Source organism: Pan paniscus, chromosome 22, assembly GCF_029289425.2.
Source record: "Pan paniscus chromosome 22, NHGRI_mPanPan1-v2.0_pri, whole genome shotgun sequence".
In the NCBI taxonomy this organism is placed as follows: Eukaryota; Metazoa; Chordata; class Mammalia; order Primates; family Hominidae; genus Pan; species Pan paniscus.
Window position 1 is genome coordinate 42,622,825 of NC_073271.2, and position 27,775 is coordinate 42,650,599.

The window sequence follows — 27,775 nt, forward strand, 5'->3', positions numbered from 1 at the left end:
GAGGTGAGGACTGAGCGGGGCAGGTATCACCCTGACAGAGAAACAGTTTGGGAAGATCAGGAAAGGCAGGTGAGACCTGGTGCAGAATCCAGGTTGGGTAATAGATACATCGTCGAAGATGTAGCAAGCAAAGTAATATACTCAACTCTGGAACATTGCACAGAAGCTTTTAAAGCACTCTGTGACACTTTTTGTAATGAGGGATCTGAAGGAAACTGCACCGGAGTCACCCATCCCCGCGGGTCTGGTTGGCGGGGCTGGTGCCTTTCTTCTGCACTCAGTCACCATGGCTCCGTCTGTCAAACTGAACTCTTTTTTTTTCTTCTTCTTCTCTTGGTGTGGTAATTTGTTTGAAGAGCCACTCCATCCCCAAATTCAAGATTAGAAAGATCCCTGACTGCTTCTCAAGATCCAGAACATTCCTTGACAGAGTATATTCACCATTTAGAAGTGATCCAGCAAAGATTGGGAGGGGTACTACCAGGTAATGCAAGTCCTCGCCGAGTATTTATTAAGCTGATTATCACTGTACCCTGGAAACGTAGGGTCCGTTGAAAGATGGCTGGTATTCAGCTTAGTAACCAAAGTTTCAGTCTGAACAATCAGTGTCACTAATAGTATTAGAATAGAGGCTACAAGTGAAGAATCTCACAGAAGTCTAAGCCAGTGTACTCAGTGATACGTGCTGAGGTCAGTTTGACTTAATCACCGTCTGGACTTTTTTGTCTTTTCTGTTACATTGATAGCGAACATAAAGATTATATTTCGACCAGGATATAATTTGTTCAGTGTTTCTTAAATATCATAATTTAAACCACTGTATAATTCATATTTTTACCAAAATTTACATGAATTCAGTGATAGTGTTTCAAAATTGTGGAATTCTTTTCAAAAAATCTGTGAAGCCTTGTAACCAATTTGCTGCCTCATTTTTATTTACATGCAGATTCTACTTCAAAGAAATCCTGCCACCAGATGATTAAACAGTGAATAAAATGTCATGGCTCTTTCCTGCGACAATTCTATTTGAGGAAAAGATTTGTTTTTCCCTTTTCCCAAGGAAGCTCGTGGGACAGCATGGGCACTACTCTTCATGTGCGGTGACGCCAGCCCCCAGATGCCTTGAATTAAGTGTCCTCACCTTTATGCATGACTGCAAAGCCAGATGGAGCATTTTCTATGGAGCCTCCGTATGTTTTAGGCCCATGACCTTCGTGAGGTGACGGGCACTCACTCCCATGAGCCCTGGCTGTGTGCTGTTGTGTGCCTATCGGCAGATCCATCCTTCCTGCCTCCAAGGAGGATACACAGAGAATGGCTTCCTGTTGTTTTGTTTATTTTCTTAACGTGTACAGATGGAAACTTCATTTAAAAATAAAAACAAAACAACTCAAAAAGGAATAAAATTTAATCACTGTTTTGTTTGTGAATAGCCCTTGTGTTGTTTTTTTTCCCATTTTATCCATTTTATCAGTTTGCCTTTCTCACTGACTAAAAAGTTGAGCAGAGAGTTTAAATTGAGCAGAGTTTATGTTAAACTCGTAAGTCAAAAATTTTCAGTGGAACTTGGAACATTCTTGAATAGCCACTTGACTGTTGTTTACTCTTACTTGGTTTCTTATTTTTTTAAAGATGCTGCCACTATGTATCCACCTCTCATGGCCATGCTTTTTGTTTTTGAGATGGGAGTCTCCCTCTGTCACCCAGGCTGGAGTGCAATGGTGCAATCTTGGCTCACTGCAACCTCCGCCTCCTGGGCTCAAGCAACTCTCCTGCCTCAGCCTCCTTAGTAGCTGGGATTACAGGCGCCCACCACCAGGCCCAGCTAATTTTTGTATTTTTAGTAGAGACAGAGTTTCACCATGTTGGCCAGGCTGGTTTGAATTCCTGACCTCAAATGATCCATCCTCCTCGGCCTCCCAAAGTGTTGGGATTACAGGTGTGAGCCACCACGCCTGGCTGGCTGTGCTTTTTTATGTTTCACTCATACTCGCTTAGACTAGACAGTAATACCTAGCCAAGGACCCTTTATCCAAAAATGTACTAGATGGGTATAATTTTTTTATTTTTAGAGACAAGGTCTCGCTCTGTCACCCAGGCTGGAGTGCAGTGGCACAATCACAACTCACTGCAGCCTTGACCTACCAAGCCCAAATGATCCTCCTGCTTAGCCTCCCGAGTAGTTGGGACTACAGGTGTGCACCACCACGCCTGGCACTAATTTTTGTATTTCTTTTAGAGACAAGGTTTCACTTTGTTTCCCGGCCTGGTTTCAAGCTCCTGGCTCAAGCAATCCTACTGTCTCTGCCTCCCGAGTAGCTGGGAGTACAGGCATGCACTGCCACATTCAGCTAGTTTTTTTTTTTTTTTTAAGTAGAGACGGAGTCTCACTCTGTTGCCCACACTGGTCTTGAACTCCTAGCTTCAAGTGATCCTCCTGCCTTGGCCTCCCAAAGTGCTGGAAATACAGGCTCAAGACACTGCGTCCAGCCCTAACTTATAGTTTATTGAAGGAAAAATAAATGAAACCATGAGGAAAAAGATGAACATGGGCTATTCTACAGTTAACTGCCCTCGTTTCATCAGAGACAATGGGACATGAATGTGAGGAGCCTGTTGTAGCTTGAAGCCAAGAAGCTGTCAGCCGGGTGTGGTGGCTCACACCTGTAATCCCAGCACTTTGGGAGGTCGAGGTGGCCAGATCACAAGGTCAGGAGTTTTGAGACCAGCCTAACCAACATGGCAAAACCCGGTCTCTACTAAAAATACAAAAATTAGCCGGGTGTGGTGGCAGGCCCCTGTAATCCCAGCTACTCGGGAGGCTGAGGCAGGAGAATCACTTGAACCCAGGAGGCGGAGGCTGCACTGAGCCGAAAGTCCTCGGTACCAAAAGGTGCCAGTGAAGACACTAGATTGCAGATAAGGATGTTCCTGTTTTCATTGTGTATGAGCCACCCAGTTTCCCTCAAAAATTGGGATCAATAGCACCAGTTAGTGCAGTAACTCCATCCCTGGGTGTTGGCTCAGGCAGCAGTCTCAACTGCTAGTTCAAAGTTCAAAATACCACCATTGTCGTACCTGGTAGAAACAGTCCTCCCTTGGGACAGTGGAGTTCAGAGTTACAAGATGAGAAGCAAAAATTCCTTCTGGGGTTACTTGGCATAACAGTAAGAGGGGCCATTCCTATCTGCAGCCCTTAGGTTTCCAAGCCAGCATATGCTGGCTGTGGGAGAAGTAGCACTAGGTATTGTTCAGTTAAAGCCTATACCACATCCTGTATTATAGCATCCATATTGACAGGGCATTGTCTCCAATCTGGCATCATAATTGAGCCTTCGGGAGGCTTTTCCACCATCCACTAAGCAAGCTACTTCTGACTGATAGGAGTTTGGGGTAAGATGAGGGCATCGTACAACCACATGCTTAGAGCCACACTTGCTCTCAGAAGAGTTTTCTGGTTAGAAGCGATGATGAATTAGGAATTTGGGAAGTCTGCAAATGAGTGTTGGGCAGGAAAAGCAAATTCATATGCAGAATAGGAATGGATAGATGCAGGGGGACAGCAGAGCTGGAGAACTGCATGGGAGCCTGAGCTACCTGTTCATGCTGCCTGCTGCCGCCTCCCTGACCTGCTGGAGGCTTGTCTCCTTTTCTGACACCATTCTCTAACACGAGCTGCCTGTCCTACAGTTCCATTCTGACACTACCTAGAGTCAGAATGGACACAGTTCCCACAAGTTAAGGACAAAGTCCTTCAATTTTTAATTAATTTATTTTTGTAGAGATGGGGGGTCTCCCTGTTGCCCAGGCTGGTCTCGAATTCCTGGGCTCAAGTGATCCTATCTTGGCCTCCCAAAGTGCTGGGATTACAGGCGTGAACCACAGTGCCCGGCCTAAAGTCCTTCAATTCTGGTACTACCTGGAGTCAGCACAGACCCTAAAAGCTAAGGACTCAGTCTCCACGTCAGACATCAGCCACAAGTGGTGTTTCCAGGCTACCCGCAATTCTGCCCAGCCAATTTATAAGTTTGTGGGGTTTTCAGCCCCACCCCTGTAGGTTTAATAATTTACTAGAATGATGCAAAGTACTATTCTTGGGATTACCAGTTTATTATACAGGGTACAACAAAGGAACAGCCAAATGGAAGAGGTGAGTAGGACAGGTATGGGGCTCAGAGCTTGTGTCCACTGCAGGCGTGCTGCCCTCCCAGCACTATCGGGGGAACGCATCCCCAATATTTCAACGTAGGTTCTTTCTATTTTCCCTAAGTGTCGGCCAGTCTGAGAAATAAAGAGAGTACAAAGAGGAAGTTTAGAGCTGGGCTGCCAGGGGTGACATCACATAGTGGTAGGACCGTGATGCCCACCTGAGCCGCACAACCAGCAGGTTTTTATTAAGGACTTCAAAAGGGGAGGGGGTGTACGAACAGGGAGTAGGTCACAAAGATCACATGCTTCAAAGGGCAAAAGGGAGAACAAAGATTACATGCTTCTGAGGCCAATAAAGATCACAAGGCAAAGGGCAAAATCAAAAACTCCTGATAAGGGTCTATGTTCAGCTGTGCATGTATTGTCTTGATAAACATCTTAAACAACAGAAAACGGTTCAAGAGCAGAGAACCAGTCTGACCTCAAATTTACCAGGGAGTGGTTTTTTTCCCCACCCTAACAATCCTGAGGGTACTGCAGGAGACCAGGGCGTATTTCAGTCTTTATCTCAACTGCGTAAGACAGACACTCCCAGAGCAAGCATTTATAGACCTCCCCCAAGGAATGCAATTATTTTCCTAGGGTCTTAATATTCCTTGTTAGGAAAAGAATTTAGCGATATCTCTCCTACTTGCACGTCCGTTTATAGGCTCTCTGCAAGAAGAAAAATATGGCTCTTTTTGCCCGAACCCACAGGCAGTCAGACCTTATGGTTGTCTTCCCTTGTTCCCTAAAATCGCTGTTCTGTTCGTTTTCAAGGTGCACTGATTTCATATTGTTCAAACACACGTGTTTTTTTTTTTGGTTTGTTTGTTTTTTGAGATGGAGTCTCACTCTGTCGCCCAGGCTGGAGTGCAGTGGCGCCATCTCAGCTCACTGCAAGCTCCATCTCCCAGGTTCATGCCACTCTCCTGCCTCAGCCTCCCGAGTAGCTGGGACTACAGGTGCGTGCCACCACACCCGGCTGATTTTTTGTATTTTTAGTAGAGATGGGGTTTCACTGTGTTAGCCAGGATGGTCTTGATCTCCTGGCCTCGTCAAATGCACGTTTTACAATCGATTTGTACAGTTAACGCAATCATCACAGTGGACCTGAGGTGACATACATCCTCAGCTTACGAAGATAACAGGATTGAGATTAGACAGGCATAAGAAATTATAAAAGTATTACTAGGAAGTGATAAACGTCCATGAAATCTTCACAATTTATGTCCCTCTGCCGTGGCTCCAGCCAGTCCCTCGGTTTGGGGTCCCTGACTTCCCGCAACACAGCACAACCCAGAACCTCCGTAAGCCTCATTGGCTAAGAGTTTTTATCAAGGCCTCATTACATAGTCATGATGGATTGGATTATTGATCACATGATTGAACTTAAACTCCAACCCCCTCCCCTCTCCGGAGGTTTGAGGGTGGGGCTGAAAATCCTAATCCTCCAATCATGTGGTTGGGTCCTCTGGTGTCCAGCCCCCACCCTGAAGGGGCCCCACCACAATCACCTCAAAAGCCTGAATAGAAAACTTTTAATGACTGCACCTGGGATGGATGCCTGATATGGTTTGGATCTGTGTGTCTGCCCAATCTCATGTTGAATTCTAATCCCTAATGTTGGAGGTGGGACCTGGTGGGAGGTTACTGGATCATGGGGACAGTTCCTCGTGAATGGTTTAACACCTGGGTGCTGTTCTCAGACAGTGAATGAGTTCTCACCAGATCTGGTTGTTCAAGTGTGTGGCACCTCCATCCTCTCTCTGTCTCCTAATACAGCCATGTGAAGTGCCTTGCTCCCCCTTTGTCTTCTGCCATGATTGGAAGCTTCCTGAGGCCTCCCCAAAGGAAAAGCCACTATGCTTACTGTACAGCCTGCAGAACCGTGAGCCAAATATACCTCTTTTCTTTATAAATTATCCAGTCTCAGGCATTTTTTTTTTTTAGATGGAGACTTGCTCTGTCACCCAGGCTTAAATGGCACAATCTTGGCTCACTGCAACCTCCGCCTCCCAGGTTCAAGCAATTATCCTGTCTCAGCCTCCTGAGTAGCTGAGACTACAGGTGCACGCTACCAGGCCCGACTAATTTCTGTATTTTTAGTAGAGACAGAGTTTCACCATATTGGTCAGGCTGGTCTCGAACTCCTGACCTCAGGTGATCCACCGGCTTTGGCCTCCCAAAGTGCTGGGATTACAGGCCTCAGCCACCACACCTGGCCTCAGGCATTTCTTTATAGCAGTGTGAGAACACATACAGTGCCTCACAGAGAGATGCTGATTCTCAAAACCCAACAATACCACCTTGCTTGCAGACCCCCAAGACTCTGATCCCAATACAGCCCACAGAAGCATGAGGCATACCATAGGAGAACAGCCTATACACAAATCATTAAACTGGACATAAACAACAGCATTCCATTGAAACTGGAAACAGTATACACAAAACTATGCCTGAACAGATTCAGAAGGCATAAGTATGTGACCCAAGTGAGTGACCAAACACACGCTGCCGCCTTTTCTACTTCACACCCCCTCAGTCTACATCTGTGGTTTCATGGGACGCTCCCTAGGACCAGTTGACAGAAGACGAAAAAATACAGGTTTGTTTTACCAGCGGATCCATACGGTACGGTGGCATGAACCATAAATAGTTGCTACACTAGTGACTCACACCTGAAATCCCAGCACTTTGGGAGGCTAAGGCAGGTGGATCATGAGGTCAGGAGATTGAGACTATCCTGACCATGGTGGTGAAATCCCACCTCTACTAAAAGACAAAAAATTAGCCAGGCGTGGTGGCGTGTGCCTGTAGTCCCAGCTACTCGGGAGGCGGAGGCAGGGGAATCGCTTGAACCCGGGAGGCAGAGGTTGCAGTGAGCTGAGATCGCGCCACTGCACTCCAGCCTGGAAGACCGAGTGAGACTCTGTCTCAAAACACAAACAAAAAGATGGTTGCTACACTACAACCTAGTTTAGGGTTGGATTTTTGAAGATTTCCAGCTGGCAAAACTTGGGAGGGTACAGCTGGTGGTCCATCTTATGTGGAAAGGAAGGTGTCTGAATTTACTGATCTGCAAGCATTCCCGTGCAGTTACGCACTGTCCAGCTGGTCAATAACAGAAAGATTGCAAAGAACGGTTTCAAGGAAGTCTTGAGGGCTGGGCTCAGTGGCTCATGCCTTTGGGAGGCTGTGCCTTTAGCATGTTGTCTCAGCGCTCTGCCAGGCAGGAGGGCCCATGGACACTACACTTCCTTGGCTATAAAGTGAATCTCATTTGAAATGTTGTGTGCTTATGTCAGTGAAACAAACACTCCTTAAGCCTTTCTGGCTGACACTTGTGAGTAGGAAAAGACAAGCCTCGTATCTGGAATATGAGACTATTCTTGTGAAAAGTGAACCACCAGCCCTTCCAGGATGGGAGAATTCCAATACAGTAAACTCTCCTTATAAAATGGGGACTATGTCTAAAGACCTCTGTAAACCTGGATGTTTGTGCTCCTTGATGAAGTGACCCACAATGGGAGTTTAGCATCGGTCTCTTTTGCTGGCAGGTTAGATATTTAGGGGCAGCTAGATATTAACCAAATCCGGGTAGATCTCTTTTGCTGGCAGGTTAGATATTCAGGGGCAGCTAGATATTAACCAAAGCTGGGTAGAGAGCATGGGTTGCTGTCAGGCCCATGAACAGCCTCCAACTCCATCACCTTGGCTACCTTGTCCATGTGCCCATCATGCCAGTAGTACAGTAGCCAATAAAAGATGCTGTCCAATATCAACTGGCTGAGTCAACTGTCTACTTGGTTGTATAATGCTTCTTTCATGGATGCTCTCTCGTGGGCATTAACATTGTATACAAAGAACACTGTACTTCGTGCTATTCCAATTTATCTGACTTCATAAATCTACCACATACCTCCTTATCTCCAACTTCCGATTGTTTTCCTTCCAGGCCCTTAACCAGTTACCCAGGCCCTCTAGCACTGCCCATGGCTCCATGTATATTCTCACCTTGGGCTACTTCTTCCACAAAAAAGTGGACGACCAGGAGCTCTGCCTGAAATTCTGCCTATTGAGAGGATATGCCCTTATCACCATTTTTCAAGGTCACCCCTGAGGAGGCTGTAATGTAGCTGCTATTTTCATTTTGAACTCATACTGAGCCAACCCATTTATATGCCATGCTCACAATTTTTACTCCTGTCAACTGGTTATAAGGGCCCCCTCACACGGTCACAGGTGTGAAATGCCATTGTGGCTGATCCAACAGTTCTGGAAGTCATGTGCATCTGTGCTCTGCAGCTCATTTGGTAACCTCTGTACATTCTCATGCTCAACCTTGAATATACTACTTCCATATTATGAGGGACCGTTGCTGGCCCCATCTGATGTTATGACTTTTGCTAGTTTAACATTAACAGGCAGTTCTGGTTGCATGGTCACCTGGTGGCTTATGGTCAGGCGTTCCATCTCTGTCAGAGACAAGTGGCACACGAGAAGACAGATCTACACCCGCCCGCCCCCCAAATGCATACAATTCTCTGCTCCAGGTGGCATGACAGAATCTCTACATTGCATCATTCTGCACCATTAATAACACCAAAAATACACCTGTTGGACTATATGGCCCAGGCAATAGCATTACTTCATCACAACCCGGATCTACTGTACAGACGTTTCCAGTTCTGGGCTCTTTCCAAAATTGGAAATCTCCCAATTCCACTAGTCTCTGGACCAGAGCAATACTCCCAGGTGTGGGATATGCTGCCTCCAGAACCTGAGGCAGGAACTAGCTTGAGAACCAACAAGTGTCTTGCTTTCTTAACGGCAGGAGGTGCAAGAAGCAATAATTCATTTGCTTTTGGAAGGGATGCCCTAGAGCACCCCTGACCACTGGAGCCCTAAAAATGTTAGGATTGTAGCAGGCTCCTGGATTCCTGTAGGGTTTATATGCCACTCTCTGGAGCAGCTGTCTCCAGGATCTTCTGCACTTCTCATCTGGCTGATCAACATGTCACTGATGTAAAGGAACAATGTAATATTCTACAGGATGTCTAGGTGGTCCAGATCTCTTTGGATTACGACAGAGAGCAAGAGAAGTAACATAACCTTCAGGCAAAACTGTATTTTAATTCCATGCAAATGCAAAATGTTTTTGATCCCTGATAGGTACAGAAAAGAACAAATCCACCTAGTCAACAACTACCTACCATATCTGGCAGAGAGGCTATTACGGATACTTTTTTTTTTTTTTTTTTTTTTTGAGATAGAGTCTCACACTGTCACCTGGGCTGGAGTGCAATGGCATGATCTCGGCTCACTGCAACCTCCACCTCCCAGGTTCATGGGATTCTCCTGCCTCAGCCTCCCAAGTAGCTGGGATTACAGGTGCACACCACCACACCCAGCTAATTTTTCGTATTTTTAGTAGAGACAGGGTTTCACTATGTTGGCCAGACTGAACTCCTGACCTCGTGTTCCGCCCACCTTGTCCTCCCAAAGTGCTGGGATTACAGGCGTGAGCCACTGTGCCCGGCCAGGGATACTTTTTAGATGAGTTTGCAGCAGTGTACCCAAAACAACTACTGGTTGACAGCAAATAGAGTAGGCTGTCATTCTCCAGGATCCTTGTGACTTCTGCAGGGGTCATGCTGGTAAATTAAAAATGTTGGTAACCACCACTTTACATCACTTGGATCCTTAGAAGTGGCACTTATCTCTGCCAATCCCGCTCTGGGATAACTGTTTTATAATCTTGGTAGGGGATGGGGCAGTTTCAGCTTCTGTTTGGCTTTTTCCATTTTGTTATCTAACTCTATAGGTCAGGGACCTGGAACGAGCATTCACTGCCAAGTATGTCAATGCCAGTTACTCACTCGAAGGCTAAGAAAATATCACTAGATCAGTCCACTAGGTCTATGGGTCCACTGTAAGCTGGACCTTTAGCAGAACTCCATCAATTACCTGGCCACCACATGCAGCCACTCTAACAGAAGGGGATGATATTCTAGGCATCTGGACATCAATTTAGACCCTGTGTCCACAAGTCTTCCAAATGTTTGGCTAATCACTTTTCTCCAGGATGTAGTTATCAAAAGAAATTGCTATCAGACCCTTTGGAAAAGTACCTGGGGATTCATTTCTGTGTGTACTTGTACTGTTATAGGTCCTTCTTCCTGGTGTTTGGCCACCTCTCAAGTAATGTTTCCATTTCTGAAAACTGGCTCAGTTCCAGAAGCTGGGCATGGAATCCTGATTTTTTAAAACTGGGACAAGCATCTTTATTTATTTTTTTCAATTGAGACAGTCTTGCCACGTTGCCCGGGCTGGAGTGCAGTGGTGCAACCACAGCTCACTGTAATCTTGAACTCCTGGGCTCAAGTGATCCTCCCACCTTAGCTTCCCCAAATGCTGAGATTACAGGCACAGGCCACCGTGCCTGGATGGATTTTTTTTTTTTTTTTTTTTTGCCAGCTGAGTAGTACCCTTCTTAGCTGCCCACCTATTTTGCCTCCAGGGATGCCATGTTTATTGACCAGTTCTATAACCATACAAGTGAGGCCCCCTTGGCTGCCACTCAGACCCTGCTGGCTACTATAATTGCAATCCTCTGACTTCTGCCAGCTAAGTGTTGCCTTTGGCTTCTTGGGTTTTTTTCTTTGGTCCTCATTATGTCCCAGAATGGCCTCTTTTGTCTTAGGATCCTATCATCCCCAGTGCTATCACCCAGCCAAGTTCTGGAACAGCCTTTCTATTGTCATTCTTGCCTACAGAGATGAGCCATCACTGAACATTTTAGTGACATCAGTGCCCCTTTCATCATCCTATGTCTAATGATCTTTATAAATGACGTGTTATTTACACCTTCATGTGGAATATGATCGTCTCGAATGTCTTCTAGATACACGGAGTATATAAATTTCAACATGCCCACACCCCTGAACCTTTTACTCCCTTCCACCACTGTCTGCCATAGCAATTTTGCCATTTCAATTTTGCTTACCATGGCCCATGGCTTTTTCCAAGTGTGGTGTTTTAAAAATATACTGGCAAATTTTTTGATATTCTTCCCTTTAGAAGATGAAGCCTAATTCCTCTCCCTTTGAATATGGGTAATTTAGTGACTCATTTCTTCCAAATAGGAAGTAGCCGAAGTGATGGTATGCAACTTCTGAGGCTGGTTCACAAAAAGGATACAGCTTTCTTTTGTCCTTTGTCTTTAGATTGCCCTTGGAATCCAGCCATCATATTGTGAGGAAGCCTCGGCCACAGGGACTGGCCATGTAGGGGTGTGCTGGCTGACATCCCCAATCTGGGCTGCAGCCAATCTCCAGTATCAGCTGTCAGACATTCGAGCAGATGAACCTTCACTCATTCCAACCTCTAGCCTGTGAACTGCTCCAGCTGAGGCCTCAGACACTGTGGAATAGAGATCACCAATCCCCACTATGTCTGACCCACAGTAACCTAGAAATACTAAATGATTCTTGTTTTAAGCCACGAAGTGTGGAGTAATTTGTTAGGCAGCAGTAGCTATACCGCCATTCTAGGAGCCATCCTTGCAGGAAGTCTGCAGCCACTCTGCCAAGGTGTTAAATCACGTATTTCAATAAACACATCTATGCAAGTTTACATTCCAGCTCCCTTCATCAAGCACCCTCATAATCCAGCCCCAAACTTTCCCAGCTCCTGTCAGTACATGTTGGCTGGGTGGTACAGCTTGTTATGGGCTGAAGTGTGTCCCTCTCAAAAGATGCTGAAGCCCTAACCCCTGGTCAATGTGAATGTGACATTATTTGGAAATGGGTCTTTGTAGCCAAGTTAAGATGCGCTCGTTAGAGTGGGCCCTAATCAGTATGACTGGTGTCCTTCTAAAAAGAGGCCCATGTCAAATGACCTTTGTCAATGATGTTATTTATGCCTTCGTCTGGAGAGACACACACAACAAGATCACCATGTGAATATAAAGGCAGGACTGGGACAATGCCTCTATAAGCCAAGGAACCAAAGACTGCCAGCAAACCACCAGAAGCTGGGAGAGAGGCATGAGACAGATTCTCTCTCCCAGCCCCAGAAGGAACCAACCCTGTGAAAACTTTGATCTCAGACTTCTAGCCTCCAGAACTCAGAGACAATAAATGTCTGCCCAGTTTGTTACTGAAGCCCCAGCAAACTAATAACGCAGTTCTTCTGAGGGGGAGGGAGCTATATTCTCTTTTCTATCTCATTGTTTCCAGCTGAATAATGCAAAAGAAACAACCATAATTATACATCTACTGAGCAGTAAGTGGAGGGAGGAGGAGTAGTGTCAGGTTAATAGGAGAGGTGAGACACCCCGGCAGGCTTCAGGTTCAAGGCAGGCCAGGTGTGATGGCTCACTGGAGCCTACAAGTTTGAGACAAGCCTGGGCAACATAGCAAGACCTTGCCTCTACAAATAATAAAAAATGTATCCAGGCGTGGTGACACATACCTGTAGTCCCAGTTACTTAGGAGGCTCAGGTGGGAGGATTGTTTGAGCCCAGGAAGTTGAGGCTACAGTGGGCCATGATCCAGCAACTGCACTCCAGCCTGGGCAACCGAGTGAGACACTGTCTACAAAAAAAAGGTTTAAGGCAGTTTGGGGAGTCAAAACCTTTGAAGGCATCTACCCAGGTATCTCCAACCCATGTATGACGGGCTTTTCTTTTCTTTCTTTTTTTTTTTAAAAGACAGAGTCTCACTCCTGTTGCCCAGGCTGGAGTGCAGTCACAGCTCACTACAGCCCTGACTTCCAGGGCTCAGGTGATCCACCTACCTTAGCCTCCCAAGTAGCTGGGACCACAGCCGTGGCCACCATGCCCGGCTAATTTTTTGTGTTTTCAGTAGAGATGGGGTTTTGTCATGTTGCCCAAGCTGGTCTTGAACTCCTGAACTCAAGCAATCTTCCCGCCTTGGCCTCCCAAAGTGCTGGGATTACAGGTGTGAGCCACTGTGCCCAGCCTCATCTTTTCTTAGCAGGGATCCAAACTTAGTGGAAGAGTATTGCCTTGTTTGGGTGTTTTGCTATTTTTGGAGTTCAGTCAAACAGGGATGTTAATTCCTGGGCCTGGTTCTTGTCTTTGACCTGCTGCAGTAAATGAAGCTTCTCTATATGCAACGGGACAGATTCACTGGCTTACAACTGTTTGTTGCTTGCCTTCAGCTGACCACTATTCTTAAGAGACTCGGTTGGCACTAAGCAATAGCTATCCAATCCCCCTTTCCTTCCTTTTATCTACTACGTTCACCATATATGAAATGTCTGATACTTCACCCACTCGTGGATTCCATTTCACTAGTTCACCCTCTACCCACTCGTGGATTCCATTTCACTAGTTCACCCTCCTACTTCACCACTGGTGAGTGATGCAGCCTCGAATCCCATCTTCTCACCGGCTTTAATGCTGCAGAATGGTTTCTCCAGAAGCAGACGCTGCGACTGAGTTTGGGGTACGAGAATGTTGACATGGTATCAACACCCGTGAAAGGAAGGGGAAGGAAGCAGGACTGGGCGGAGGAAGAAGGGTATGTAAGTCCCGCAAAGCTTTGGCCAACCTCGTGTGGAGCTCTGCAACGAGAACTGCTGAAGTTCGCCAGACTCGGGCACTCCTGCCTAACTCAGGAACAGGCGGGCGGCATCGGGACACGGACACGCTGCTCAGGCCCCGCCACAGCCACCCTCGCACCGTCAGACACACTCCCACACATTCGGGGAGCACGGCCTTCAGGACGCCGGCGGCGCCCTCTCAGTCTAGCTCCGCCAGGCCCCTCGTCCGTCCTCCCGCCCTCCAAGGTCACCTCGCGGTCCGACATGGCTGCTGGGGCTCCTTCGGGGCCAACGATGTGTACTTCTAGGGCTGTTTTTTTAAAGCAAAGGAGTGAACACAGGTAAAGGCACGAGAAAGGTGCCTCGACGCCACCACGGACTGCGCAGCGTTCGCGATCAGCACAGCCCGAAAGGGAAGACAGCGGTCAACGCGGACGCGCCATGGCGCGGGGACCAAGGAGGAGCCCCGAGAGGTGCGGGGCTGGCCGGAGGGCCGCGCGCGGGGCCACCAGCGGCGCCTAGGGGTCAGCGCCAACGCCCACGGGTTGGTCATCCCCACTTAGGCGCCTCGGGCCGCAACTAAGCAGCCTGCCCGCCTCAAGCCCGCCACCCTCAAGCAGGCCCAGCGCAGAGCCTGTCGGGAGCGGCGCTCTCCCGCCTCTCCCAATGGGAGCCCGGAGCGGCATCGACGCGTCTTCGGGGCCAATGGAAGCGAGGCTCTGGTGTTGCTGGGCGGGGCCGGGAGGGCTGCGCGGGCCCGAGACCCACTGCGCACGCGCGCTCGCTACCCGCCCTTCCCGCCGCGCACGCGCTCCCGTGTAGGGCCGGCCGGGCGCTCAGGAGCGCGCGGGGCGGCGGCGGCGCGGCGGAGCCATCCGCGCTCGTGCCCGCGCGGGTGCGTTGCCGTCCTGGCCGCGCCCCTGTCCCGCCGCCTCCCGCTCCTCGCCTGGCGGATGTAGGCTGTTGGCCTGAGGGGAGCTACGTAGCCGAGGTTTGCGCTGCCGCCGCCAGGCCCGGTCCGGTTCCAGCCTCTGCTCGGACGCTAGCCGGCCTGGCCATGGCTGACCGCGGGTGCCCGCTGGAGGCGGCGCCGCTGCCTGCCGAGGTGCGGGAGAGCCTGGCTGAGCTGGAGCTGGAGCTGTCGGAAGGTGAGCCGGACCCCGCCCTCAACCCCCGCCCTCAACCCCCGCGACCCGCCCTCAGCCGGGTCCCCCGCGCAGCCCCTCACTCCAGGACCCCCGCCCTTCACCCCCGGGACCCCCACGCGGCCTCGCCCCTGGGACCTCTGCCCCTCAACGGGACCCCGGTTCCTCTACCCTGGAACCCGCCCCTCGCCCCGGAGACACCGTTCCTCAACCCTGGGACCCCGCCCCTCATGTGGGACCCCAGCACGACCCCTCGCCCCGAGACTCCGGCCCCTCACCCCCGGGACCTCCCGCCCCTCACCCCCCGGACCTCCCGCCCCTCACCCCCCGGACCTCCTGCCCGTCACCCCCCGGACCTCCTGCCCCTCACCCCCATAACCCCGCGCGGCCCCTCACCCCGGGGACCCCGTCCTTCACCCTGGGAGTCCCGCGCTGCCCCTCCGGACTCCCGACCCTCAGCCCCGGGACACCCGCGCGGCCCCTCAAACCAGGGACCACTGCCCCGCCTCTCATACAAGGACCCCTCCCCCATACAAGGACTCCTCCCCCCAGGCCCTTCACACCTGGGACCCTTACTCCTCACCCCGGGACCCCAGTACGGCCCTGCACCCGAGACCCCCGCCTGGACCCCCACATCGGGACCCCTGCCAAACTTCTGGAGACCTTTCCCTATCCCCAGCTGCTCCCCCAATGGGATCCGACCCCAAGGACTGGCTTTGACTAGGTCATTTGGACAGGTGTGAGAATCTTGAGAGGAATGACCACTTTTGCCCCAAGCTGTGAGCCCCGCTTTTCTCAAGGCTGTAGGTCTGGGCTTGGTCTGGGCTTCACCAGGATGACTGCGCCCGTTGTCCGCAGGCAGCTACTTCCCTTGGAGCTGGGAGCCCTTGCCGCGCGCCTGATACTCTAGGAGCTGCACCCTGTGCCTCATTTTATTATCTATAAAGTGGGGTTATACCAGCACTTTCCATTTTGGATTGTTATGAGGCTAAAATACCTTAATATATGCAAAGCACATAACACTTAGGAGTTGTTAGCCCCCTCATGGAATTTTTTAAAGTAAAAAAAAAAAGTCGTATAAATGGTTGGTTGATAAAAATAGACTGGAGTAATCTGGCTTCAGAGGTGGTGGGTGGCATTTCCCATTTGGATGTTATCCCTTTCAAGGCCTGTGTCCTGATATTCCTTTTGGCTGTCATTGGGAAAGAGTTAAGTTCTTCTCCAGTGTCAGAAAGGACTTGCAGTCCTTGAAGAAAAGCATGTAATTGATTCTTACTCTGTTTTTGAGATCTAAATGCATTTTCAGCTTTTAGAATCCATTTTTTAAATAATCTTATTATCCTTAATTTAAGTTTCAGATTGATAAGATTTTGCTGGGTCTGGGGTAGTTATTTCTCAAAACATCTAAATAATATGCACTAGCATATAGTAAGTCATTTAATCCTTGCCAACCTGAGGGAGGTAGATGCTGTTGTGATCTTGTTTTACATATAATACAACATGTACTTGCAACTATTTTGAATTCAGCATTCAGATTTTTAACAATGTTGTGACATGTGGCACATTTTTTTTTTTTGAGACGGAGTCTTGCTCTGTTGCCCAGGCTGGAGTGCAATGGAGTGATCTCAGCTCACTGCAACCTCTGCCTCCCAGGTAGAAATGATTCTTCTGCCTCAGCCTCCTGAGTAGCTGGGATTACAGGCGCTTGCCACCACGCCCAGCTAATTTTCGTATTTTTAGTAGAGGCAAGGTATCACCATGTTGACCAGGCTGGTCTCAAACTCCTGACCTCAGGTGGTCCGCCTGCCTCAGCCTCCCAAAGTGCTGGGATTACAGGCATGAGCCACCGTGCCTGGCTTGTGGCACATTTTAAAAAATGGAAGTACAGGCTGAGTACACAGTGGCTCATGCTTGTAATCCCAACACTTTGGGAGGCCACGTTGGCTTGGAGACAGGAGTTCAGAACAGCTTGGGCAACATAGCAAGACTCTGTCTCTACAGTATTAAAAAAAATTAGCTGGGCATGGTGGTGTGCACCTGTAGTCCCAGCTACTTGGGAGGCTGAGGCAGGAGGATCACCTGAGCACTGGAGCACTCCAGCCTGGGCAATAGAGCGAGAACCTGTCTCTCTCACAAAAAAAAAAAAAAAAAAAAAAAAAAGGAAAGAAATGGATGGATTTGAGAATTCTTGGTGATTAGATGCTCCTAGGCAGTCTGACAAACTTAAATTAGGAATGGGTTTGACAGGATCTACTGTACTGCATTTGTTAAGGCTCTTTAGGGAAAATCACATATACGCAGTTTAGATTCTGTGCATTTCAAACATATTTTTGCGTATTGCTCCTAATTTCTGCTCCAATGTATTCATTATTCCCTCAATTTTTTGTGTTGTAGTTGTGTTTGAGTGCTTGCTAGGCATTGACAATTGAATCCTTTCCTCAAAGAACTTTATAATTTGTGCGACAGAACACAAGTACTTAAATGAAAGAAATGTTTCCTATCTGTTGGATCCATTTATGCTATTGTCATCTTAGAGATATGTAGGGGATGTATAGGTAAGTAAAGTTATAAGATTATGTAACATGGAGAGGAACCTGGAAAAATAGCTTAAGCTGAGAAAGGGGGTAAACAAAAAAAGTATTGAGCCCAGAAATGGTGGCTTAGGCCTGTTATGTTTGCATTTTGGGAGGCCCAGGCAGGAGGATCACTTGAGCCCAGGAGTTTGAGACCAGCCTAGGCAACATAGGGAGACCCTGCCTCTTCCAAAAAAAAAAAAATTGGCTGGGCATGGTGGTGTGTGCCTGTAGTCCCAGCTACTTGAGGGGCCGAGGTGGGAGGATCACCTGACGAGGTTGTGAGCCTTTATAGTGTCACTGCATTCCAGCCTGGGAGACAGAGTGGGACCTTGTCTCAAAAAAAAGTGTTAAAGGGAAGACAGCAGAGAACAGAGTAGTAGAGTGGCAGCCAAGGAAGTGGAAGCTCTGGCTTCTTGGCTTCTTTCCCTGCTCCTAGACTGGCCTGACACTTTTCTTTTGGCCAAAATAGGTCAGTGATTACTTAGGCACAGTCACACGTGGACCTGCTTCCAGGGCGCTTCCACAGGTTAATGCTGGCTTCTGTAGTTTATGTTGTGGTTGTTGTTGACGTGGGCTCTCCCTGTTGGATTTGGAGATGCTTACTGGTAAGGACTTTGTTTTAGGCAGATTTTTGGCATCTTCACACAGTGGTGGGCATCTGGTAAAGTGTCTGTGAATCTCCCGTGAATTACAATGTCTCTAAACGTGGGTTTAGTTAGCTGTAAAAGGGGGTGAATACCAGCTTTATTGACATTCCAGGTTTATTGTCAAGATTCAGTCAGATAGTGTGTGTGAAAATGCTTTGAAACTGGTAAGGTGTTTTATTTATATAATTAAAGGGAGATATTAGTAATGAGTTATAGTCCTAAAACAACCAACATTAGTGTTTCATTGTTATAATTTTTATATATTGTCAAAATAGTGTAACTTTTTTATAGCATTCACATTTATCTGAGTGAGAAATTGCCTAAAACTTAAGAGTTGTCACTGTGCTTGGTAGGTTGGAAGAAGAAGCTTAACAGTGACAAAGATGCTGTCTTCAACAGAAACTGGTAATGAGTGATACCTGAATAATCTAGAAAATCCTGCATGCCTTCCCCTCAGCCTGTTGAAAGTATCCTCTGCCTTTCTTCATACCTCACACCTGGCCTTATTCTCCAGCATCCTCACTGCATTCTCATCATCAACCATAGTGATTGGCGTTGGCCCTGAGGGAAGGTTCTGGTAGAATGCTATGATTTATTTCCATAGGGCAAGTTTGCTGAATTTCTGTTATAGATTCCCAAGAGGGAAATAAGGCATAGCTGTGTTCTTGCTCCTTAACTTTTCTGGCTGTTTTGCCCTCTTGACTTAGGAGTCTGCTTCAGATTAAGATGAAGATGAAGAGTAGAAGTACATGGAACCCCACTCTTCTTAGACCCCTTGTCCCCCAGTCATGAACACATACAGAAGAATTCATACGTGTGGTTCCTGAAAACCTATCAGGATGTTCATTGATGGAAGTGAGATCATTAGAGGTATAACCTTGATATTTAAAAAAGAATTAATTCCCAAACCTTTGTGCTTTGCCTGTTACTGTAACAAATTACCTTGGACACACCTCACAGCTGATTTTGGCACACCAGTGCTGTACGTGTCTTGGAGCTATTGCTGCTGAACTGCTTTAAAAACATGGACAGTGGTATTTTGTTCTTTGTTTTAATAGACTACAGTGGGTTAGAGAGGAAATTCCTACACAATAGGCTACCTTTATCCCATTCCAATTACTTTATTCTGGTTAATAGGTCTATTCCATAGCTTTAACTTTAGTCTTTTTCTTGATTTCTTATATTCTAACAATGCAGGACTTCTAGTCTAGATGGAATAAAATGAAAAGGGGGAGACAACTCTGGGTATACAGGAAGAGACTTCTCTCACAAAGCTTTTTTCCTCTTTAACTGTCTTTAATTTCTAAAATCTGGGATATATTTGTGTGTGTGTGTGTGTGTGTGTGTGTGTGTGTGTGTTTATTTTGAGACGGAGTCTCACTCTGTTGCCCAGGCTGGAGTTCAGTGGCGCGATCTCGGCTCACTGCAGCCTCCACCTCCCGGGTTCAAGCAATTGTCCTGTCTTAGCCTCCTGAGTAGCTGGGATTACAGGCACACGCCATCACGCCTGGCTAGTTTTTTGTATCTTTAGTAGAGACAGGATTTTACCATATTGGCCAGGCTGGTCTTGAACTCCTGACCTCGTGATCCACCTGCCTCGGCCTCCCAAAGTGCTGGGATTACAGGCATGAGCCATCGCGCCTGGCCCATAATTCTTAATTTTCAAAATGACAGCCTGTCATTGCCTTGTGTTAATAAACATTTGTTGTGCTTCTTGAATATTTTGTGGTATATAAAAGTTCTCATGTTCAGCCAGGCGCAGTGCCTCACACCTGTAATCCCAGCACTTTGGGAGGCTGAGGCGGGTGGATCACCTGAGGTTAGGAGTTCCAGACCAGCCTGACCAACATGGTGAAACCCCATCTCTACTAAATACAAAAAATTAGCCGGGCGTGGTGGCGTATGCCTGTAATCCCAGCTACTTGGGAGGCTGAGGCAGGAGAACCACTTGAACCTGGGAGGCAGAGGTTGCAGTGAGCCGAGATTGCGCCATTGCACTCCAGCCTGGGCAACAAGAGCGAAACTTCGTCTCAAAAAAAGAAAAACGTTCTCATGTTCAGATTCTACTCATCTGTCAAAGGCCACCCCAAATGCTCTCTATCTTAGTCTATTTTGTGTTGTGTTTGTGTTCTATAACAGAATACCACATATAGGTAATTTACAAAGAAAAATTTATTTCTCACAGTTCCAGAGGATGGAAGTCCAATATTAAGGTACTAGCATCTAGCAAGGACTTTCTTGGCCTGTCATCCCATGGTGGAAGGTGAGAAGGCAAGAGAATGTGTGGACGAGAGAGGAAGGGGGCCAAAGTCATCCGTTTGTCTGGAACGCATTCCTGATAACTAACCTATCCCTGCGATAACAGCATTAATCCACTGATCATCTCTTAAAGGTTCTGCCGCTCAACACTGCTGCATATTGGGCACTGAGTTTCTTCCTTTTTCTTAATATTCATGTCTTTTTTTTTTTTTTTTTCAAGAAAACACACAACAAATGTCAGAATATGAGATAGGGAAGTTCTCCTGGAACAGCATGTAGATTATTTTCTAGAGCACTTTAGTTAAATGGTACGTAATGATGATAATTCTTCTGTACACAATTCAGAATTTGAACCAATATTTGTTGTTTCAGGAAAGCAGAATTTCCTTTGAATGATGGATAAGAATGGTGAGGATCTTTATAATATAGAATAAATTGCTGAAAAGAAACTTTGAGGGAATATTCAAAGCACCCTCTTATTTTGAACCTTCCTTGATCATCTCTAATGTGACTGCTTTCTCAGAACTTCCATATCATTTGTCCCCTCTTTTGGAGTTCTTGCTGCTTTTTGTTTTTGTATTTGTTTTCACTTATTCAGTAATTATTCAGTGTCCACTGCATCCTAGGTAATATTTCAGCTGTCAAAAGTCAGATTTATGGCTGGGCATGGTGGCTCACTCCTGTAATCCCAACACTTTGGGAGGCTGAGGTGGTTGGATCACCTGAGGTCTGGAGTTCGAGACCAGCCTGACCAACATGACAAAACCCCGTTGCTACTAAATATAACAAAAAAAAAAATTAGCTGGTCATGGTGGCACGTGCCTGTAATCCCAGCTACGTGGGAGGCTGAGGCAGGAGAATCGCTCAAACCCAGGAGGCAGAGGGAGACTATTTTTATAATGATACTAAGATGCCATTTCTGTTTTCACTGTGTTGACACTTGTACTGATGGTCCAAAAGCAATAATAGGGAAAACTGCTGGGCACTTTAACGTAAATTGAGGCAGGGACTCCAAGTGTCACTAATAGTCATTATATTATTCGCTACCTCTCCACTTGCAGTTTTAAAAAAACAAAAAGGGCTGCTTTCACTTGAACAGACCCTGATGAAGCAGTAAAAATTAAAAAAAAATTTGCCCTTTTGTCTTTTCATGAGGAAATGGGAAGTACATGAATTGCTTTTGCTGCACAAAGAGGTACAGTGCCTGTTTTGAGAAACAGCAGTTGTGTAGTTTGAGTTGCAAAGCGAACTAGCTGCTTTTATTGTGAAATGCCATTTTTGCTTGAAAAAGTGGGTAGCAGACAATCTGCAGTTATTGAGACTTGGGTATTTGGTGGACGTTTTCTGGAAAATAAATGAGAGGAAATAACTGACAATTTATGACCAATGATAATATTTGTGCTTTCAAGCAAAAATCAAAATTTTGAAAAAATTTATCTGCTACAGTGAGCTTGACAGTTTCTCAATAGTTAACGACTTCTTTGATGAGATTGGTGACAATATAATGAATGAGTATTTGATATTATATAATTAAATGTGTCAGCATTTGGAAGATCCACATAATTTTGTGAACTAATATTTTCCAGCTCACCATTGCACCACGTTACAAAGTCATAGTGCATGGGTAAAAGATTCATTCAAAAGATAGACCAATGGATTTTAATGTAGTGATATGAAAAGTTCACTGATAAGAGTTATAGATTCTACATTATAACTTTTTTTTTTTTTTTTTTTTTTTTTTTTTTGAGATGGAGTCTTGCTCTGTCTCCCAGGCTGGAGTGCAGTGGCGCGATCTCAGCTCACTGCAACCTCTGCCTCCCAGGTTGAAGTGATTCTCCTGCCTCAGCCTCCTGAGTAGCTGGGATTACAGGTGCATGCCACCACAACTGGCTAATTTTTGTATTTTTAGTAGAGATTGGGTTTCACGTGTTGGTCAGACTGGTCTCGAACTCCTGACCTCGGATCCGCCCGCATTGGTCTCCTAAAGTGCTGGGATTACAGGCCTGAGCCACCACTCCCGGCCACAACTATTTTTTTTAAGAGACTACCCCTTGCTTGGTTTTGGTGTTGTATCAAGGAAGAATGTCCACAGTGATCTGAAAAGGCTGCTGAGACACCCCACCCTTTTCCAACTGCATGTCTCTCTGAAAAAGGATTTGATTCATAGACTTCAACCAAAAAACCACACAGTACAACAGATTGGATACAGGAGCAGGTATGAGAATCCATATTGTCTTCTCTGAAGCCAGAGTTAAAGCGACTTGCAAAAATGTAAAATAATACCTCTTCTTACTAAATGTTTTTGTTTTCAGAAATCTTTTATTTTTAGTAAAAAATATTATTTACCTTAATATCTAGTCAGTTTATTATTAAAAATTTTAAATGAGTTAGGCCGGGCGCGGTGGCTCACGCCTGTAATCCCAGCACTTTGGGAAGTCGAGGCGGGCGGATCACGAGGTCAGGAGGTCGAGACCATCCTGTCTAACACAGCGAAATCCTGTCTCTACTAAAAATACAAAAAATCAGCCGGGCGTGGTGGTGGGTGCCTGTAGTCCCAGCTGCTCGGGAGGCTGAGGCAGGAGAATGGCGTGAACCTGGGAGGCGGAGGTTGCAGTGAGCCGAGATCGCACCGCTGCACTCCAGCCTGGGCTACAGAGCGAGACTCCGTCTCAAAAAAAAAAAAAAAAAAAAATTTAAATGAGTTAAATATTTAAAAAATTTCACAGTATTAGTTTTGTTTGTTTGTTTGTTTGTTTTTTAAGATAGTGTCTCGCTCTGTTGCCCAGTTGGGAGTGCAGTGGTGTGAGGATAGCTCACTGCTGCCTTCAACTCCTGGGTGCAAACGATCTTCTTGCCTCAGTCTCTTGAATAACTAGAACATAGTAGCTGAAAGACATGGATGTCATCATCTATTTCTTTATATTTTTTGTAACATTTTAAAGCTATTGCCTAGTTTAATAATTATTTCAGTTTGTGTATGTAAGGACAATCAGGCATTTAAATTTATAAAACATGTTTGAAAATCTTTAAAAGTTACACTTACTGACTAGTTGCTTGTCAGTTACACTAACAAAATTTATTATTCATGATTCGGGAATACCCTCTTTAGGTTTTGTGTTTTTTTTTTTTCATAGTAAATTATCCCAGTACAAGTGTCTTTGTACAAAATTTTGATTTCTAAGTTTCTTTAAAAATATCAATGCCAGCTGGGCCCAGTGGCTCACACCTATAATCCCAGCACTTTGGGAGGTCGAAGAGGATGGCTGAGGAGGGTGGATCGTTTGAACTCAGGAGTTTGGGATCAGCCTGAGTGACATGGTGAAACCCCATCTCTGCTAAAAAATATGAAAATTAGGGCTGGGTGCAGTGGCTCATGCCTGTAATCCCAGCAGTTTGGGAGGCCGAGGTAGACGGATCACTTGAGGCCAGGAGTTTGAGACCAGCCTGGGCAACATGGTGAAACTCCGCCTCTACTAAATAAAAAAAAAAATTAGCCTGGCATGGGGGCAAGTACCTATAATCCCAGCTACTCGGGAGACTGAGGCAGGAGAATCTCTTGAACCCAGGGGCCGGAGGCTGCAGTGAGCTGAGATTGTGCCACTGCACTCCAGCCTGGGTGACAGTGAGACTGTCTCAAAAAAAAAAAAAAAAAAAAAGCTGGGTGTGGTGGTGCACGCCTATAATCCCAGCTACTCTGATGGCTGAGGCAGGGAGAACCGCTTGAACCTGGGAGGTGGAGGCTGCAGTGACCTGAAATTGCACCACTGCACTCCATGATACCCTGTCTAAAAAAAAAAAAAAAGAAAGAAAGAAAAAGAAAATCGGCGCCAGAGCAAATCCTACACAAGCCCACTTGTATCAGAAATTTAAAATAGACTCATAGAAGCAGAGAGTAGAATGGTGGTTGCCAGGGACTGGGGTGGTGGGAGAATCTGGAAGGTGTTGATCAAAGGGTATATAGTTTCAGTTATACAGGATGAGTAACTGCTAGAGAGCTGCTGTACAGCATAGTACATATAGTTAACAATACTGTATTGTATATTTAAAAATTTGTTAAGAGAGTAGAGCTCATGTTAAATGTTCTTATCACAAACAGGAAAGGAAGAAACTTTTAGAGCTGATGTTTATGTTTATGGTGATGGTTTCACAGGGATATACTTACCTTTAAATTCATCAAAATTTATACATTAAATATGCACAAGTTCTTATAGGTTAATCATGTCGATTTAAAAAAAGAAATATCAGTGATTTCAATTTTAATATCCTAAAACTTTAAACATGCTTCATTGCCAGCTATTCTGTACTTGTTTAATTCCTGTCTTTCTTTCACTGCTTAAGTTTAAACTTCACTTTCTGTTGGAGGCTCTGCCTTCTACTAAAGCCCCCTTCTCCCCAACCTTCACAGAATAAAGTGCCTGTGCTCTGTATCCTTTTAAAACTCATTGTATCACTCTTGTAGGATCATAATTATTTGTTTCATGATTATTTGTTTGCTTGTCTTTTCTATACCATTTTACAGGGAGCATTTCAAGAGGAAGGTTTGATCTGCTCATCTTTCTGTCTCCAGCACCTTGCACATTTTAGGCATTTTAATGGATGCTTATTGAGTTAATAAAAGTGAAAACTTCACATGGTGTTTATTCAGTTTCAAATAAAGAATCCTCTGTAAATGGATTCAAACTTAGCTTTTTTACAGCAGTTTTTCTAATTCAGTGAACCCATCAGCAGGATGGATCTGTGCCTCAGGGAGCTGTTGAATCAGAATGTGGCCTTTGTTGCTTTAAGTGACCAGAAAGAAAAAACTTAAGAGGAGACTGAGATAAGTGCACTGTTGCTCCTGTCCTCCTGTAGGATCCAGGCTAAGCTGGAGAGGCCTCACTGGTGTGGAGCTCGATGACGTACATCTAATCTAATAGTTTGTTTGGGGCCCATGAGGGCATAATCCACTGATGGCCTCATCGCCATGCTGTGGGTCCACACTACCCTCAAGCTGAGGCTATGCTTCCTATAGCAGGAATACCAAGGCTCTTTCCCAGGAGTCCTGATGAGAACTTTGTCTCAAGGACTCCTCATTGGCCTGGCCTAAACTTTCTTAGTGCTGCCTTTGGTCTAAGACTTTTTCTGTCCGACCTGCCTTCCTTTCCTCTTCCCCTGGCAAACATCTACTGGTTCCCTCCCCATTTTCCCTCAAGGGCATTTTCCCACATAAATCTCCCTTTCACGTAGTGTGTCCTCAGTGAGCATTAGCCACGTGTGACTGCTTCTCTTATCATCAGGGCAGGTCAGGGGCCAGGATACCTGTTCCATCTTTTGAAAAAAAAGAATTCAAGAGCTGCAGTTTTGTTTTTCAAATCACATATTTAATCTTTTAATGTATTATTTTGGCTGATGTGATATACATTTATTTAGTATAAAAATGAATTCAGGCCAGGTGCGGTGGCTCACGCCTGTAATTCCAGCTCTTTGGGAGGCCAAGGCAGGCGGATCACCTGAGGTCAGGAGTTCAAGACCAGCCTGGCCAACAGAGAGAAACCCCATCTCTACTGAAAATACAAAAAATGGGCTGGGCACAGTAGCTCACGCCTGTAACCCCAGTACTTAGGGAGGCCAAGGCGGGTGGATCACCTGGGGTTGGGAGTTGGAGACCAGCCTGACCAACGTGGAGAAACCCCGTCTCTACTAAAAATACAATATTAGCCAGGCGTGGTGGCACATGCCTGTAATCCCAGCTACTCGGAAGGCTGAGGCGGGAGAATCACTTGAACCCAGGAGGCGGAGGTTGCGGTGAGCCGAGATCGTGCCATTGCACTCCAGTCTGGGCAACAAGAGCGAAGCTCTGTCTCAAAAAAAAAAAGGGGGGGGGCCAGGCACGGTAGCTCACGCCTGTAATTCCAGCACTTTGGGAGGCCGAGGTGGGTGGATCACGAAGTCAGGAGTTGAAGACCAGCCTGACCAATATGGTGAAACCCTGTTTCTACTAAAAACAAAAAAATTAGGTGGGTGTGGTGGCGCATGCCTGTAATCCCAGCTACTCAGGAGGCTGAGTCAGGAGAATTGCTTGAACCTGGGAAATGGAGTGAGCCGAGATCACACCATTGCACTCCAGCCTGGACGACAGAGTGAGACTCTGTCTCAAAAAAAAAAAAAAAAATTAGCCAGGCATGGTGGTGGGCACCTGTATTCCCAGCTACTCAGGAGGCTGAGGCAGGAGAATCGCTTGAACCCAGGAGGCGGAGGTTGCAGTGAGCCAAGATAATACCACTGCACTCCAGCCTGGGAAACGAGTGAAATTCTGTTTCAGAAAAAAAAAAAAAAAAAAAAGAATTCATATTATTTGGTCACTCTTCTATGGTATAACTGAAGAAAGGAAGGAAATGAATTAGGGTTAAGTTAATGGGAAAACTTTATTCTGCCAGTAAATATTTTGTTTATTTAATCTCGCTCAGTTGCCCAGGCTGGAGTGCAGTAGCACTATCATAGCTCATTACAGCCTCAAACTCCTGGGCTAAGCTATCCTCTGCTTTAGCCTCCCAAGTAGTTAGGATTTCAGGTGCACTCTACCGTGCCTACTTTTAAAGTTTTTTTTTTAGATTCAGAGTCTCACCACGTTGCCCAGGCTAGTCTTGAACTCCTGGTTTCAAGCGGTCTTCCTGCCTTGGCCTCCCAAAGTCCTGGGTTTACAGGCATGAGCCACTGTGCCTGGCCTTATTTGTTTTTGTTTTTTAAGAGCAGTCTTAGGTTCACAGCAAAATTGAGAGAAAGGTACAAACTATCCCATATTCCCCCACCCTTATACGTGTACAGCCTCCCGCATTATCAGCATCCCAGTAAATCTTTTAAAACTAATTTTTGCTGTGCAGTGAGCTTGCTTCTGGGTAGAATTAACATAATCCTTGTGGCTCAGTCTTTACACCTTTAAATTAGCTGACATTTTCAGTATTGCACTGGTCTATTAAAAAGACTAGGAAGTTATACACTGCTTAGCAAAGAAAACTATCGTCAGTGAAGACACAACACTTAAAAATAGCTGTTACTTCTATTGTGTATTGATAGATTATCACTTAGACTAATGTACCCAAGGGTCTCCCTTCCCTTTTCACACAGGAAGTGCATGGCCTCTGTTCTTAGGATTTCCTGGGTTCTTGAAGGCAGCAGCTAAAATTATAGCTGGGAGACAGTGATCATGCGGGGGTTTCCTTTCAGACTTTGAATTAATCAGCTATAAGGAAAGAATAGAAATCCTGTGTCTTCTTTCTACACTGAACTGTTCATAATTTAAGAGTACCATTTTGGAAATAGCAGACAAAGAGCTTTTACACTCTTTCAGATTTTAGAACTTTTTCTGCAGTATCTTTAGTAAAGAACCTTTAAGTCTCTGAAACAAAAG

At 46.1% G+C, this 27,775-nt stretch overlaps 2 protein-coding genes across 23 annotated transcripts in view; both read left to right on the forward strand.

Moving 5' to 3' along the window:
- The window catches only part of PCNT (pericentrin), a 203,298-nt gene extending 201,868 nt beyond the window's left edge, over positions 1–1,430 (forward strand). For 6 of the 7 annotated variants that reach the window (XM_055105153.2, XM_055105158.2, XM_055105155.2 and 3 more), the window contains exons 46-47: positions 357–484; positions 947–1,430. In XM_055105153.2, the coding sequence (XP_054961128.2) occupies positions 357–484; positions 947–990 (172 nt within the window). In that variant the 3' untranslated portion in view covers positions 991–1,430. The remainder of the gene's footprint in view (positions 1–356; positions 485–946) is intronic. The other variant, XM_055105160.2, reaches the window with a different exon arrangement.
- Positions 1,431–12,756: 11,326 nt separating this feature from the next.
- Positions 12,757–27,775, forward strand: part of DIP2A (disco interacting protein 2 homolog A) — a 115,477-nt gene continuing 100,458 nt past the window's right edge. For 10 of the 16 annotated variants that reach the window (XR_010111098.1, XM_034948025.3, XM_063601354.1 and 7 more), the window contains exon 1: positions 12,757–14,909. Coding sequence is in view for 15 of the 16 variants with exons in the window: in XM_034948025.3 (XP_034803916.1) it covers positions 14,819–14,909 (91 nt within the window). In the remaining variant the exon portion in view is untranslated. Of the gene's footprint in view, positions 14,910–18,841; positions 19,000–27,775 lie in introns of those variants that run through there. The other 6 variants (XM_034948031.3, XM_034948032.3, XM_034948035.3 and 3 more) reach the window with 2 other exon arrangements.